At 38.4% G+C, this 16154-nt stretch overlaps 1 protein-coding gene across 1 annotated transcript in view; it reads right to left on the bottom strand.

The window, feature by feature from the left end:
- The window catches only part of PLCB4 (phospholipase C beta 4), a 1792792-nt gene that overhangs the window by 1062939 nt on the left and 713699 nt on the right, over window positions 1-16154 (bottom strand). The window contains exons 13-14 of the mRNA XM_044056592.1: window positions 13184-13277; window positions 3207-3286 (exon numbers count right to left, since the gene is read on the bottom strand). Coding sequence (XP_043912527.1) covers window positions 3207-3286; window positions 13184-13277 — 174 coding nt within the window. The remainder of the gene's footprint in view (window positions 1-3206; window positions 3287-13183; window positions 13278-16154) is intronic.

Raw genomic sequence — 16154 nt, 5'->3', positions numbered from 1 at the left:
GGCCCCCGTTTTAAAATTTTTTAAAGGTTTAACATTTGTTGACCAGGAAAGAGCCCATTTTCAGTGGAGGCCCAGGGAGAAATGCTCCAAATGCATGTCTTTGGAATGTAGGAAGAAACAGGAGTATCCGGAGGAAACCCATGCAAATGCAAAGAGGACATGCAGACTCCACACAAAAAGCACCCCAGCCAAGCAATGAACTGGAGAACCTCTTGCTGTGAATTGAAAATGCTAACCATTGTACCACTGCACACCTACTAAACTTAAGCCAGTAGTTGATATCTGACATGAAGGATCTTCTTCTAGAGAGGAACCAAGCATGGTATGGGCGGCAGAGTAATCCACATGGTAGTTGTCCTCACCCAAATTACTTGGCATTTAAAAAGCTGTGTAAAATTACCATAAATTCTGCTAAATGAACTCACATTAGGAAGAAACTGTTTACCCTAGAAGTCATCCTAAGCTATTTTGAAAATCTATTAAATAATTATCTAGCCATATTTCAAGCATTGCATTCTAGAAAGGCCTGTACCTTAACAACTCCTTTGCTGTTGTCTTCATGGACTACATTTCTTCTTGTGATCATCCATGCTCTTTGTTCTAAGATATCCCTAACCTCTTTTACCCAGATTATGATTCAGACTCATTTTTATTCATACTTACATTATACAGAAATCTCTCTGAGCATTGTAAAAAAACTTTAGAAAATTACAGAAAAGCTCAGGTCAAAAAGTTTCATGTTCCATTGTTTGTTTCTCACAATTTCTACTTCTGTCATTGACAGTTGTCCCTTTCAGCTGGCATAATTCCCTTTAATTTTAAATGTGCAATTATTTCTCACTTCCCTAAAGTCAATTCTCCTAACTTAGACACAGTTTTCCTCAATGCAACCATTTGCCTACTGTTATGCATACTCACAGCTTCTGAATTAAAGCAGCACGTGAAAGCTATTAGCTAGAGAGCAATGTAGATTTCTCAGTGGCTCAGTACACTTATTGTTCTTTATAATGTCAAAAAACACACTTACAAAAATAAAAATAGGTATCTAATTACTGGACTACTTTTGTAAAAGTGAATTGGATATTTAAATGTGTACATTACTGTCTTCTGAAAGACATATTGACAGCATTGGGCTTGGGGATAGTGTGGTCAAACAGTTCTGGAATTACATATCTGGTTACATTCTTCTGGTCATGAGTCCTTTTTTAGGGATATGCACACACTGTATTCTTTGAGACCAAGTGCAGAGATTAAAAGTTTTCTGTTTCTTCTTAAATAATCTTACCAGAGAGTTAACTATGGCCAACATCAGAATGAATGCAAATGATCGTCTTATCCTTAAAACTGGTAAAACCTTAGCTGCTTTAAAAAAAGATCTATACAAGGACTTACTGCTTCAAGTAACCATTATTTAAAAAACAAAACTGCAGTAGTAATGTGTAACCTTCTTATCCCTGAAGGTTAGAGTGGCCTGAGTTTTTATCAGTTGATTCCCAGATGTAAGTATGGTCTCATAGTAGTCACACTTAATTCTCTCATAATACTGCCCTTCTACCAAAGGTTTTTAATGAACTATGCAGTTTCAGCTTTCTGGCCAACAGTAGGCACACACAAGCCAGCTGGCTACCTATAACTGTCCTGCAAGCATACCTTATATACAAGTTAGTCACCTCTGAATATTATCATATTTTGACCAAGATTCAGCTGTTCACTCAAATCACAAAAAATAAGGAAGCCTCACTCTAAGAAGGTCATTCTTTGAGCTCACTGCAGGCCAAAAAGTCATTTTTCAAAACTGCCCCAACCTGTTGGAACCAACTTCATAAAGAAATTGGATATAAATAAACCATGTTAACTTTAGAAGCTAAACCAAAAGCCCCCTTTAGCTTCATCTATGACTGTAAATCCTTTAGAGATGTAGACAGGAATGTAATAATTTGCTGGCTGTATAACAATCATATAATCAGGGATATTGTTTTCCTTTGTACCCTTTTATGGCCGATCAATTATTAAAAATGTTACTTTCCTATAGTTCTTGTGATGTCTTGACAGAATTTCTCTGTAAGTTTAACTCATTATTCATATTGTTCATCATATATGTTTGGTTTGAAACTATTTATTACAGTTCATTGTCTTTCATATTTGTACCTATGGTGAAGGTCATGGCTTAAAAGGAACACTGGATCAGTACACTTATATGGTTAACAAACAAACAAAAAGAAAAGAAAATCACACAAGCAAACATGCAAATAAAATAATTACAAGTACTTCAAAAGACACATGCACTCCTTTCTGCTGGTGCATCTATGTATATGATGCACTGTCCTTTCTATAGACATCCTTGCTAAGTGGTGTGTATGCTCCTGAATAGCAGTGGTATTACCCATGATACTGTGTGGCTCATTTGCATATTTATTGAACACGGGTTACCTTCTTGGTGTATAATAACACATCATCTCTGCAGCCTTACTGAACAGTCACTTACCCAAGAATCATACTTCTCAAGTGTACCTCATTAAGCGGAAGGTACCTCATTTGGGGTCTTAAAAAGTTCATGTTCCTCGAAGATCCACATTGAAAGGGTCTGTCACACATTAAGTATTAGGAACTTTTTAATGAATATTCATGGTATATAGAAATGAATCATAGTAATTCATTAAAAGATTTTTTTTATAAGTAAAAGCAGTATATTTAAACAATCCCATGACCTTCCTGGTTGAAGTTGTTACTATGCCATTAGTATGTTTCCCGCATTTTGCCCATTTGTTCCACATTATGAGGGGTAATGTTCCTCATTTTGGAGATGGAAGGTTGAGAGCTATGCCAGGAACTGAACTTTTTTTTACTTACAGTCTTTCTGTAGCAGATTTGCATATTATGGGCCTTATATTAGAATTTTGTCCTTAGTATCTCTTTGGAGAGTCAAGTTTCCAAAATCAGTTTAGCTTGATATATTTTCTTTTCAAATATAGTATTACAATTCAAATAATGTTATTAAGATAGTAAAATAAATTGCAAACATACACTGTCTCTTAACAAACCATGTCTATAGCAATGCTATGTAGATTCTGAAAAGCTTTGTTTAACACTTCATGCACAGTGTTTACATTTTTTTTTTGCAATGTGAGAACATTTTACATATAAGTTGATAGGGTCTAAAAGATTCCTATCAAGAACTGGTTCAAGGATATCATACTTTTACCTACCTGCAGTGGTTTTCAAATGAAAGTATAACTGGATACTCAGAAGTTGTAAATGCTGTTTCTTTGATGGCTTGAATGACATCCTATGTAAACAAATAAAATGTATTTAAAAGGCATTTCCTTTTTTTATTATTATTTTATTATTTCACAGAACTGAATAAATGTTTAGAGCTGTACAAATAGAATGTAATTATTTATATACGTCACTCATTAAAATCCTATTTTTTTCATTATGTCCAAAACTGCTTCTTAATCATTCCCAAAATGAGCATTAGAGATATGAAACATATACAAAGTGGAATATCAGTCCTGAACACAAGCATTAATACCTCAGCAATTTGCTATTAAGGGAGTAGTGAATTCCCTATTTCAGTTCATCTTTACGGTCAGCCAGTAAGCACTTTATCAAAAAAAAAAAAAACTTTTGTAAGTATGCAAGGAAGCATGTGTTGTGATTCTAATTATGTGCTTAATGTTTAGGTACAGCGCTAATTTTTAACTGGGACACTAGCCACCGCATCTTTATTAAACACTAACTGTGTGTGGTCACCAAGAAACAATGAGAAGCTGCAACAAAAAAATACCTGGCAGTTAGCACAGAGGGTTAAAGCTATGAGTTATTAACAAGTAATTTCCTCAAGTCCAGGGTTTGACTCCCTCAGCCTCCATTTGCCTAACTGTGTGACTGAGTAAGTCATTTAACCAGGCAGTGCTTCTGGTCTGAGACTGAAACAGAGCCCATAGAACTTAGTGTCAAAAACAAATATATAAATAAAGGAAAACATGTCACATAAAATTTAATAAACAGGGCTTGAGCAAATGGGGGCGGGGGCTGAGAGCAATTCAGGAAGCTGGTATTATGCTAGTATCTAAACTCTGAAACAGACATGAACCATTATAACACAGACATTTAGATCAGTAGATGCACAAAATAAAAATGCACGCATGTGAATTAGTCACTAACATCATCCTCCTGGAGTGTACATATTCACTGAACTGATTCAGTGCACACACATAGCATGTGAACTAATCAATAACATCATCCTCCTGGAGTGTACATATTCACTGAACTGATTCAGTGCACACACATAGCATGTGAACTAGTCACTAACACCATCCTCCTGGAGTGTACATATTCACTGAACTGATTCAGTGCACACACATAGCGTGTGAACTAGTCACTAACACTATCCTCCTGGAGTGTACATATTCACTGAACTGATTCAGTGCACACACATAGCGTGTGAACCAGTCACTAACACCATCCTCCTGGAGTGTACATATTCACTGAACTGATTCAGTACAAGCACATAGCATGTGAACTAGTCACTAACATCATCCTCCCTGAGTGTACATATTCACTGAACTGATTCAGTACAAGCACATAGCATGTGAACTAGTTACTAACATCATCCTCCTGGAGTGTACATATTCACTGAACTGATTCAGTACTAGCACATAGCATGTGAACTAGTCACTAACATCCTCCTGGAGTGTACATATTCACTGAACTGATTCAGTGCACACACATAGCATGTGAACTAGTCACTAACACCATCCTCCTGGAGTGTACATATTCACTGAACTGATTCAGTACAAGCAAATAGCATGTGAACTAGTCACTAACATCATCCTCCTGGAGTGTACATATTCACTGAACTGATTCAGTACACACATATAGCATGTGAACTAATCACTAACACCATCCTCCTGAAGTGTACATATTCACTGAACTGATTCAGTGCACACATATAGCATGTGAACTAATCACTAACACCATCCTCCTGGAGTGTACATATTCACTGAACTGATTCAGTGCACACACATAGCATGTGAACTAGTCACTAACATCATCCTCCTGGTGTGTACATATTCACTGAACTGATTCAGTGCACACACATAGCATGTGAACTAGTCACTAACATCATCCTCCTGGAGTGTACATATTCACTGAACTGATTCAGTACAAGCACATAGCATGTGAACTAGTCACTAACATCATCCTCCTGGAGTGTACATATTCACTGAACTGATTCAGTGCACACACATAGCATGTGAACTAGTCACTAACACCATCCTCCTGGAGTGTACATATTCACTGAACTGATTTAGTACACACACATAGCATGTGAACTAGTCACTAACACCATCCTCCTGGAGTGTACATATTCACCGAACTGATTCAGTGCATACCCATATTTTTGTGAAGAGCCCAGTGAATGAGTACCCTCCAAGCTTGAATGATTGTCAACATTTGTTCAATTCTTGATCCAGCATTTGGTATTTTTAAGCAATAATTCATGAATGTGTATGGGTACATCAGGATTTACCAATGCCTGGTGTGGTTTAATCATGAGGGTGAAGCCCAAGTGATTAAATAAAGCCAACAGTGAGTAAATTCTGATATAACCACACACAGCTGTGAATAATTGCTATTATACAAGTACATTATTTAAAAAGGAAATTGCTTACCTTTCTAAAATAATGTATTTGTATAACAGCACTTCAGTCTTCTTCCATGTTGTCTTCCCTATACTAATATACTCTGCATCACTTGTACAATACGTCCGTGCAGGAGAAGCAGCAGAGAAAACTATTGCTGTTTTTTTTTTTTAATTATTAAAAAAAAAAAGAGAGATTTATGAGGAATAGTGCAAACATATAAGGAAAATCAGGTAGGTTTCTGTCTGTTTACTTTTGCAGAATGTACCTGATTTTTCTTATATTTTGTTCTGTTTCCTTAGCATATGTCAAGTCTGGCTGCTCAAGGTACTTCAGCGGCCGGAGTTTTTTATGTTGGTATATGCTCGATTTACAATGGGCATGCTGGTTGGACTGTATAATCAGCAAACTAGTTCATGAATAATAATAAGCATTTATTGTATAAAGAGGAGTGAAGTACCCTCTGCCTTGCAGTGCTAACAGTGAAACATTTTTATTTATTTATTTATTGATTTGACATTTGCTTACTGGGAATGTCTGACTAGTAAAAATTCAACTTTAGCTCATACAATGTAAACCTAAGCATACATAGTACACATATTTGGACAACTATAAAAAGTCAAAAAAAAAAAAAAAAAACATTGCTAACAGATAAAGTATTCACAAGTTGCAATTTATAGAGATGACATTAAACGCACTTAGGTACACTCTTTGGAACAGAGATGACTAGATAATATAGCTCTGGTGGTGGGAATAGAACTGACATCCTTCTGATCTTCTAACTCCAAAAGCAAATATGTGACCTTTTGAGCCAATGTCACTGCATCAATATTGTATCATCATAAAACACCTTAATAAACCTGAAGTTGAAGATGAAGTTAAAGACAAAGTGTGGCAAAGCAATATTTGGACGACTTTCTGATATCTGAGAAAGGTAGTCATGGGCAAATATCTTTACTAATAGTGCAATCTTCAAATAAATTTTTTGTCAGATGAAAGCACTGCATGAATTAGAAATGAAGGGCAGATTATTTGTTCATCCTCTGAGTAAAAACACATACCATGAGAGATTGCCTTCTGCTACCAAAGGACAAGTTGAACAAACTATGACACATTAATAACAGTACATTAATTATTGACATGTGCTGAACAAGGAGGTGATGTCCTTGTTGGGACATGCCAGCCTAAGCCCTAGGGCAGTAGCCCTAGGATAGCCATTGATTAGAAGAACTGCAGATGCTGACGAAATGTAAGATAGAGTATCATAGTGAGTAATCATTATGTGTGCATAATGAAAGTCGATAGTGCACCATTGTGAGTAATCATGTGTGTATAATGAAAGATGATAGTGTACCATAGTGAGTAATCATTATGTGTGGATAATGAAAATCGATGTGCATAATGAAAGACGTGGAGGTTTGGAGACAGTGAAAGGACATTTTTTATTGTGGTCACATAGATAAAATGATAATGACACTCATTCTGGACTGGATGTTCTTCTAGCTTCATGGGAATTTTAGTTTTTCATTTATTTAACCAGGTAAATCCACTTGGGGCAAGTGTCCAGTTTCAAGGCAATTCAAGTGTACTTAGTTTAAGTGACTTGCTCAGAGCTGCACAGTAGTGAAATGGAGGTGGTAGGAAACAAAAATGGCACCCTTGCCTTCTGGAAGCAGCTCAGAGGGTTACTCCTATGTGCTTACCTCCAGAACAAAGATTAATGAGCCCTTGGATGATAGTAAATTTATCCCTGCATGTACACTACATAAAGGTGTTTCCAGGAAATTATATTTTATGAAAACCTTTGTAGGTAAACAGCCTTCATAACTTAGGATGAGTATTTGGCCAATGAGATGATAATGATCAGATTCGCTAATCAGTGTGCAGTGTCTATTTCATGGCAAAAATACTTGTGGAGCTCAATACTACTCGTACAACTGCTAAAGTCATGCTTTTGATGTACAGGCCAATATACACCAGAAAAATGTTGCCTTCTTACTGACAGGCTTGTCTTTTAAGTCTGATTTTGTGGTATTCAACTGTAGTCAACAGACACTGCAAGAGATGACTATGGAAAAGTTGGCTGGCATGCAGAACTGAAAGAATTCCTTAGAAAACAGGATAGAGATCGTATATGGGATTTCCTGAACTTTTTTCTGTCAATTCCATGGAGGTAGGGAATCGTGCCATGAGAAAATAAAGGGAAATATTGTTTTTGGTTAAATAGCAAAATAAAGGGATAGCAACAAGAAAAGTGGGCAACACGTTTGGTCACTTCAATGTGTTTTTTTAGGAGAAATGCAACAGATGACCAGAAGCATGGTACAAAGTATATAAAATGATACCATATCCTAAAGTAGAGTAAACCAACCAGTCATCAAAACATTTGGGCCAGTAATGGAAAATATTTCTGGATTTAGTGAAGAAGCTAGGCTTTATACTGACTTAATGAATTACTGCAAGGAGTACATGCTATGGGAGGAGAGAGTTATCATCCCACAGACAGGCAGAAACTGCACAGTCCTCTGGGGAACTGGCAACTTAACCACAAATACAAAAGATTATGGGGGCATGTTGGGTTGAACACTGCATTGCTGTAACAGGAAGTCAGTATATGCCAACTCAGGTTGTAAGAGTACATATAGCCATCCCAAAATATGACAGCGTTGGAAGGTAGTCTCATAACTTACTGAGTGATGAGTAAAACCTCAGTAGGGAAGATGATGCAGAAGATGACTTTCAGCATCCAAACAGTTCTGAAGGGTATTTTACTTAATAATATTCCAGAAGTAGGGGAAATATATGGTTAAGGAGAAGAGCATAGATTAATGAATGCTGATGGCTATCAGATTGCTGTAGCTACTTTCCTTGTCTGTCAGGAGCTAAAAATGATATGGACAATAAGTCAGTATAGGAAGATAGTGGAAAATGTTAAAGTGAACACCACCATGTCTATTCAGGGCTGATGGGAAGGGGAATGCAACCATTTTGCATGAATATCAACATATAGTCTGTTTTTATTCAACTGAATCAGGGTCAAGCATATCTATGTATATAGCATCTATGTATCAATATATGTATCAAGCATATCTTGGGCGGCGCAGTGGTGCAGCGGTTAATGCTATCACCTCACAGCAAGAGGTTCTCCAGTTCGATTCTCAGCTGGGGTGCCTTCTGTGTGGAGTTTGCATGTTCTACCTGCATTCGCGTGGGTTTCCTCCGGGTACTCCGGTTTCCTCCCACATTCTAATGGAGCATTCTCCCTGGGTCTCCGCTGAAAACAGGATCTGTGGAACCTAGTCGAACTTTCCCGGTCAACAAATGTTAAATAAATAAATGTAAATGGCTTAGTTTCATACTTCTGCACCCTTGCCTACAGGATATACATGTGTGTAGCCAGAGGACCATGAAATGGAAGCCACTGCTGCCCAAAAATAATGAAGATGAATGAGGATGGAAAAATGAGGTTTGGTGACAGACCAATTTGTCCAGGGACGTCTTCAGATGGGGGTTTAGACTGAAATACTAATGGGTTTCACGAGGGTAAGAGAAGAAGCTAGTTTGGGGTGGAGGGTTAAATAGGAAAGTAGGGTGATTGTTGGAAATGAGGCAAGTGTAAGGAGGGGCTTAATAAATTTTGTGAGAGTGTAACTGGGTAAGTATCACATTTTAGCATGAAAAGGAGGAAGAGACACGAGTATAAGGCTAGATGTGCTTTAACCATAAATCCATCCATGCATGCATGCATACTTACATAGATACATGCATACATAAAGACATGATGACTATTTAAATATGCAGCAAAGTCATCCTTTATTGACATAGTACAACTCAGAAAAGGGGTGGGACGTAATTGATGTTGTGCTAGAGGCAGAATGCAGGGTGGTTGTTAAATGTAGTAAATCGGTGACTTAAAATCATAGAGAGACTCTTGGGGAAATCGGAAGGAGGAGGAGAGGAGTTAGTCAGTGCACACGTCTGGGAATTGCTGATATCCTAAGGCAGATAGCTCTAGGTATTTATCCCCAAAGTACTGAACCAGCAGTATAACATGTCTATGATATATAGCTGGTATGAATAAGCAGGATAACGTAGATAAGGAGCAGTCTTATGTAGAGAAATGTTTGCCTGACACCTGGAGAAAAAAGGAAAGGTCAGTGACCTCAGGTGGTGGGTAAAATAATATGACAATCAAAAGTGAGATTGTCTCATGCAGTGAGGTATAAAAGAATCAGTTATGTCAACAAGGTGGCAAAATATAGATGGAGCCCCATGATATGCTGCCTTAAGAAATTATTTTGCATTCTGCTTGAATGCAATAAATAAATGATAATTTTGAAGCAGGATTAAAAATCATGTTTAACATGGGGTATAACTCCTCTGGACTCGGTAACTTAATATAGATAACTCTTTAGTCAATGAGTTGCAAGAGTGCATTTTTTCACAATGTGCTGTTCAGAACCTGGCATACATTGGGTTGTTGAGTTAAGTTGATCACCACTGAAAAAGCAGTTTAGGGGTAGAAAAGTGAAGGGATTCTGCCAAGAAAGATCACTGCCATGAACAACCTTTCAAACAAGAGCACAAATGAATAGGGCATGAAAGAAAGGCTGATGGCAACCTAGTTCTAAACACAGTAAACAGGTGAACTCATTGTCATGGACAATGTGATTTAGAGATAATCTAATTAAATAAACCACAATATGTCTGCATAGTGGTTCTCATGGTAATCAAAGTGAAGGAGAGGCCTTCTGACTGCATAAGCTATCACGGGGATTGGTACTAATAACACATCTGTGGGTGGAGCAATGGAGGGACTCTTAGACAATAAAGCTGTGTACATAAGCTATAGATGCATAAATGAAATAAACAGCTTATTTTATAAGATACTATGCAATATCCTTTCAAAGAGTGGGACACGCACGCACACACACACACACACACACACACACACACACACACACACACACACACACACACACACACACACACAATCATAGGCAAACACATATATTTTTCTGCATTTGACATTATAGTAACTAGTGCATCTGTACAATATTCTGTGGGTACATCAGCACCCATTTTCAGATTATTATATCTTTCTAATAAACCTTACAATAGACCTGTGTTCTCATAAACTCATTCTGCCATAACCACAGTGGAGCTGCTTTTAGAGTCTCACTGAGCATATAGAGTTTACACAGCAGAATGTCTTTCAATACTCAACCTCATAGGCCACCTCCTTTCTCCAGAAGAGCAAAACAAGACAGGACAGGAGCACAGGGAACTTATGGGGACCCATCCACACATGATAGTTTACCTTAAAGGAAACAAGGCTCTCACTCTGTTTTGTATATAATGGGAGATTATTCCAGAAATGGGGGGAGGGGGGCATGGGACACACTGAGTAATACATTTATCTCGCCTATGCTTTTTATTTACTTGTTGATGGAGGTACAAGTGTTAAGGTCGAGTGTTTTTTAACCATTTGTTTTGTGGAGGTGTAGGTGAGTTCTTAACGAAAGGAATACTACACAAAAATCAGTGTGCAGTAGTCTATAAGAGACAAAGTGAAGGTGTAGGTGAGTTCTTAGCAAAAGGAATACTACACAAAAATCAGTGTGCAGTAGTCAATAAGAGACAAAGTGATAAGAAAAGAGCTTTGAACGTATCTTTGCAACTGTCTGTCTTTAGTCCAGCGATTTTTTTCAGTTAGAGCCGCTGGGTTTTTCTTACTGTGTAATGTGTTTTAGATGCATTCTAAAAAGGGACAGCATAGTCTATAGCTGGTCTGAACATGGCAGAGATAAAAAAAGAAATGATGACTTTGACCTGGATTGTCAATGTGTAGTAGTTTCATGGACCGCAGATGCAAGAGAACTCATTCCGGCATAACGGTTAAAGTGTTTGTCTCACAAGCTCAATGTACAGGGTTTGATTCTCACTTTTGAAAGGGAAACTGACTAGGCTTAAAATGACTTGTCTAGAACTTATCGAAGTGCTATTAATTAGTTGGGGTTAGTATAAGCGTTAAGGTGTTTACCTTGTAGACATATGGTACAGGATTAAAAAGGCCCCCTGGGGTTGTTGACTTAGTAATTACCTAAATTTAGTTTTATCATTCAGAGTAGCTGGAGGGATCAGGCATGGCAGTTTGAGCAATACCTCATTTGCATGCTATGAGAAGGGAAGCACGTAAGCCATCGACTAGAATTATACTGTAGCCACGTTTGCAAAGTACTTTTCTAAGGGTAGAGCATTGCCCCACTCATGCTATGTTTTGAATTCTGAATGATATGAGCAAATAATAACTTAAAAAAAATGTATGATTCTGAATTGCTGGTTGTGGGGCCATTGGTCTGTGTTAATGGGATTGAAAACAGCCTTTAAAAAAATAATAATCATATGTATGTTACCAGAGCATTGCTAATGGTTCAGTAAAGGTACATGATACAAGAACATCAAGGTATCCTACGTTTATGACTGAGGACAGAGACAGCATGCCTTGGTCTTCTAGATCATTCCTTATCTATTATGTGAAGGCTACCACACACAGTTTATTTGGATAATTATTTGAAGATCATTTTAAATACTTAAAATATTACTGAATAGTTTTCAACAGTTCTGTATTAATACTATTCCTTATTCAGTATTTCAGAGTGCAGTACTACCACATTTTAGGAGAATTAGAACTGAGCTGTTTTGGCTTCTTACTCCCTTTCCAGTATAGTGCATGAAAAATCTTTTGTAGCATCACCTATGGATCTCAGAGTGAAGACTTAATGATCCATTTCTTCATGTTGTGCCATTTAGGAACTCAAGCAGAGGAAAAGAATTTTGAATAACTATTTTTTTTTTCGCAAGGGCCATGTTGCATCTGCATGGGGGGCAAACCCCTCATAACCCTTGAACTTATTGATACCAAATCCACAGCTGCACAAACAAAATACACAAGAAAATCCCTAAACAAAGTAATTATCTACAGTGTGCATTTTCAAGTCACACAAGCATTGATATCCTATGGAAAACAGATCCAGGAAGTCAGTATCAAGGAGTTGAACTCAGTGTAAGGAAGCTCTTTAGTGTCTCCAACTGTATGTGTGATCTCAGTGAAGGTGAAAGTGTCTAGAAATGTAAATAGTGACATCATGATATGTAGTCCACGTTCATATTAGAGCTTGAATACTAATGGGCACTGAACCTAAAGTAGTAACATGTACCACACCAGCGTTAACAACAGCAGCAGCATCTGGCAAATTACTTTTGGGTTACATACATTTAAAACAAATATTGTGAAGTCATACTGAACAGTTATGCCTGCATGAAAAGGTGAGTCATAACAAAGCAAAATAGAATGCATGGCTCTGAAATTATACATGCATAAGTAAAATTTAGTGCAAATGTAAGCAAGTGAGAGAGCATGACAATATCTCTGAACAGAAAACTATGCAGTAATTGGAAGTTAGAGGATTTCGGAAGCATCCATTAAATATGTACACTATATTTCTGTACAATATATCAGAGGACTAAAATTGTACCTTGAATGGAATGTCTGTGCACATAGCTTTTCCATGAGTTATTATTGGTTCTTGATCTTCTCCTTTTCCATCCCATATATCCAGCTCAACACATCTAATACATACATTAAAAGTAACCACTTAATACAAAACGTAGTCACGCATATGATGATATCTAACATACATACAGAGAACGTAAACATGATGCAAGACTTCAGTGCAACAAAACAAAAAAGTAATACAGAAAACCAAACATAGCACTAAACTATTTCATTATATGCAAAGAATATATCTGTGCAAATATCAATTACACTTGCTCATGTACACAGACACACACACACACACCCACACACACACGCGCGTGCTCATAAGCACAGGCATGCACACTTGAACATGTGTGCATATTGTCATTTGCCCCTAAAACAAAACAAGTAACATGCATTTTGAAGCACATTGTAGCTGTCACACTGACTCTGACAAAGTACAGTTTTGTACCTACCATAAATGTAGATGTTCAAGTGTATATACGGCTGCAGTCATCACACTTGTGTTATCCTGCCGTCAGGTGGTCCCGCAGTTGGCCGAATCCCAAAGTCTTGGTCCGGCGTCAGTTGTCGTCGCTTCTTCCCTGACGTCAGTGTGACAGGGGGATAAAAGAGGCAGCCGACGCCATTTTCTTCAGTTTTTCTTGCCCCAGATGTCAGGTGCCCCCAACTAGGAAGGCAATACAAATAACTATGCAAAAATACCTTAGTAGATAAACAATAGTACTAGCTCTTAGCAAATACACCATATAGACATGCATCCAATAGGTGGATGTACATGGAGTTATAACTAACACCCTGGTATGTAGAGGGGATGGTGGGAGGGTAAGCTGGACTGCAGCAGTATATACACTCGAACATCTACATTTATGGTAGGTACAAAACTGTACTATGTTCATCGTGTTATACTGCTGCAGTCATCACACTTGGGTTGAATCCCAAAGCTATGGATGGGTGGCTGGTACTAAACTGGGTTAGGTGAAGCTAGGATGCCCTGCAGAACTGCAGTGGCAAAACCAGCTCTGGTTTTTGAATATAATGGAAGGTGGTAGTGCTTGGTAAAGGTGTGCACTGAACTCCAAGTAGCTGCCTCCAGAATGTCCTTGGTTGGAACCCCCCTGAGAAAGGCTGCTGAGGTTGCTGTAGCCCTGGTAGAATGGGACCTAATATTAACAGGCACTGCTTTCCCATGGTGCGAGTAGCAAAAGCGGATACAATGTGCTATCCATTTGGAGATGGTCTGTTTTGAAATAGCCTTTCCTTGTGAACCTGCAGCATAGGATACAAAGAGTTGGTCTGTTTTTCTGAAGGTCTTTGTCTTATCCAAATAGTAATGTAGCTGTCAGTGAAGAGTGAAGGAGTCTTTCTCCTTTATTCTGGGGGTTTGGATAAAAGGTGGGTAAATGAATGGTCTGATTCAAAGTCACACTGGATACTACCTTTGGCATAAAGGTAGGGTTAGTTTGTAAAGAGACTCTGTCCTGATGGAAAATGATGAAAGGTTCCACTGCCATAAGTGCCTGTAGTTCTGAGACCCTGCGTGCTGAGGTGATAGCCAGCAACAGAGCTGTTTTCCATGACAAGTATTGTAGTTCTGCTGAGAAGGCTGGGTCGAAAGGAGACAGTGTTAATTTTTCTAAAACGAAGTTGAGGTCCCAAGCTGGCGTTGGGGGTTTTCTGGGGGGTCTTATATTCTTAGCCCCTCTGAGAAACTGCCTTAGTAAAGGGTATGAGAATATGGGAGGATCTGTTTTATATTGAGCTGAAATGGCTGAAGCATGGATCTTAATGGATGAGAAAGAAAGGCCTTTGTGTAGCATCTCAGTTAAGTATTGCAGTGTTTGAGGAATGTTTGGTATCCAACGATTTTGGCCTTTAGCCTGGTTCCATGCACAAAATCTTCTCCATTTGTCTGAGTAAGTTTTTCTGGTGCTGGACCTCCTAGCCTCCAAAATGACATTCAGGACGTCCTTTGAGAGAAGTGTTGATTGATAATTCAAGGTATTCTCCATGCAGCTAAATTTAAAGTCCTGAGCTGACTGTGAAGGATCTGAGAGTTTTGCTGAGTCAACAAAAGTGGGAATTGAGGTAAGATCCATGGAGGGCTGTGAGTCAAGGTCCTTAGTAATTTGTACCAGTGCTGACGTGGCCAGTCTGGAGCAATGAGGATCATTTGTGGTCTCTCTGATATGACTTTCAGTAATACCTTGGTCAAGAGAGGTAGTGGTGGGAAGGCATAGACTGTCAATGCTGTCCAACTGAATGATAGGGCGTCCACTTTCCAGGCTAGGGAATGATAAGTCCTTGTGCAAAATTGCTGTAGTTGGCAATTGTTGGGGGAGGCAAATTGATCTATGTCTGGGCGTCCCCACCTTTGAGTTATCATTGAAAATACTTGTGGGTGTAGTCTCCACTCGTGAGGATCTGCCAAATTTCTGCTTAATTCATCTGCCAATATGTTTTCCTTTCCTGGCAGGAATTGTGCTTGCAGTTGTACTTGGTAAGTCAATGCTGTGTTCCACAAGGTCATTGCCTGTCTGCATAAAGGGTAGGAGTGTGTTCCTCCCTGTTTGTTTATGTACCACATAACTGTGGTGTTGTCTGTCCTTATTAGTAGTTGTCCTGAATGCAAGAGGTCCTTGAAGGCTGTCAGTGCATTTTGCACAGCTAGCATCTCCTTTTGGTTGATGTGTAGATGCATTTGTTTTGCAGACCATTTGCCCTGTATGCACTGTCCTGCCATGTGTGCTCCCCAAGCGTAGTCTGAAGAATCTGTTGTCATAGTTTGGTTTGCTGGAGGTAAGACAAAAGGCAAGACCCTTGTTTATTTGACATGCTTGAGCCCACCATAGGAACTCTTTTTGAAGGCAGAGAATGAGAGGTATACTTGTTTCGAGGCTGTGCCTGTGTTGAGTCCATACACTTTTCAGGTACCATTGTAATTTCCT

Source organism: Protopterus annectens, chromosome 1.part2 (genome assembly GCF_019279795.1).
Source record: "Protopterus annectens isolate FY-2018-M chromosome 1.part2, PAN1.0, whole genome shotgun sequence".
NCBI classification, from domain to species: domain Eukaryota; kingdom Metazoa; phylum Chordata; order Ceratodontiformes; family Protopteridae; genus Protopterus; species Protopterus annectens.
Note: the sequence above shows the minus strand (reverse complement) of the source record. Positions and strands in the feature narration are given on the sequence as shown.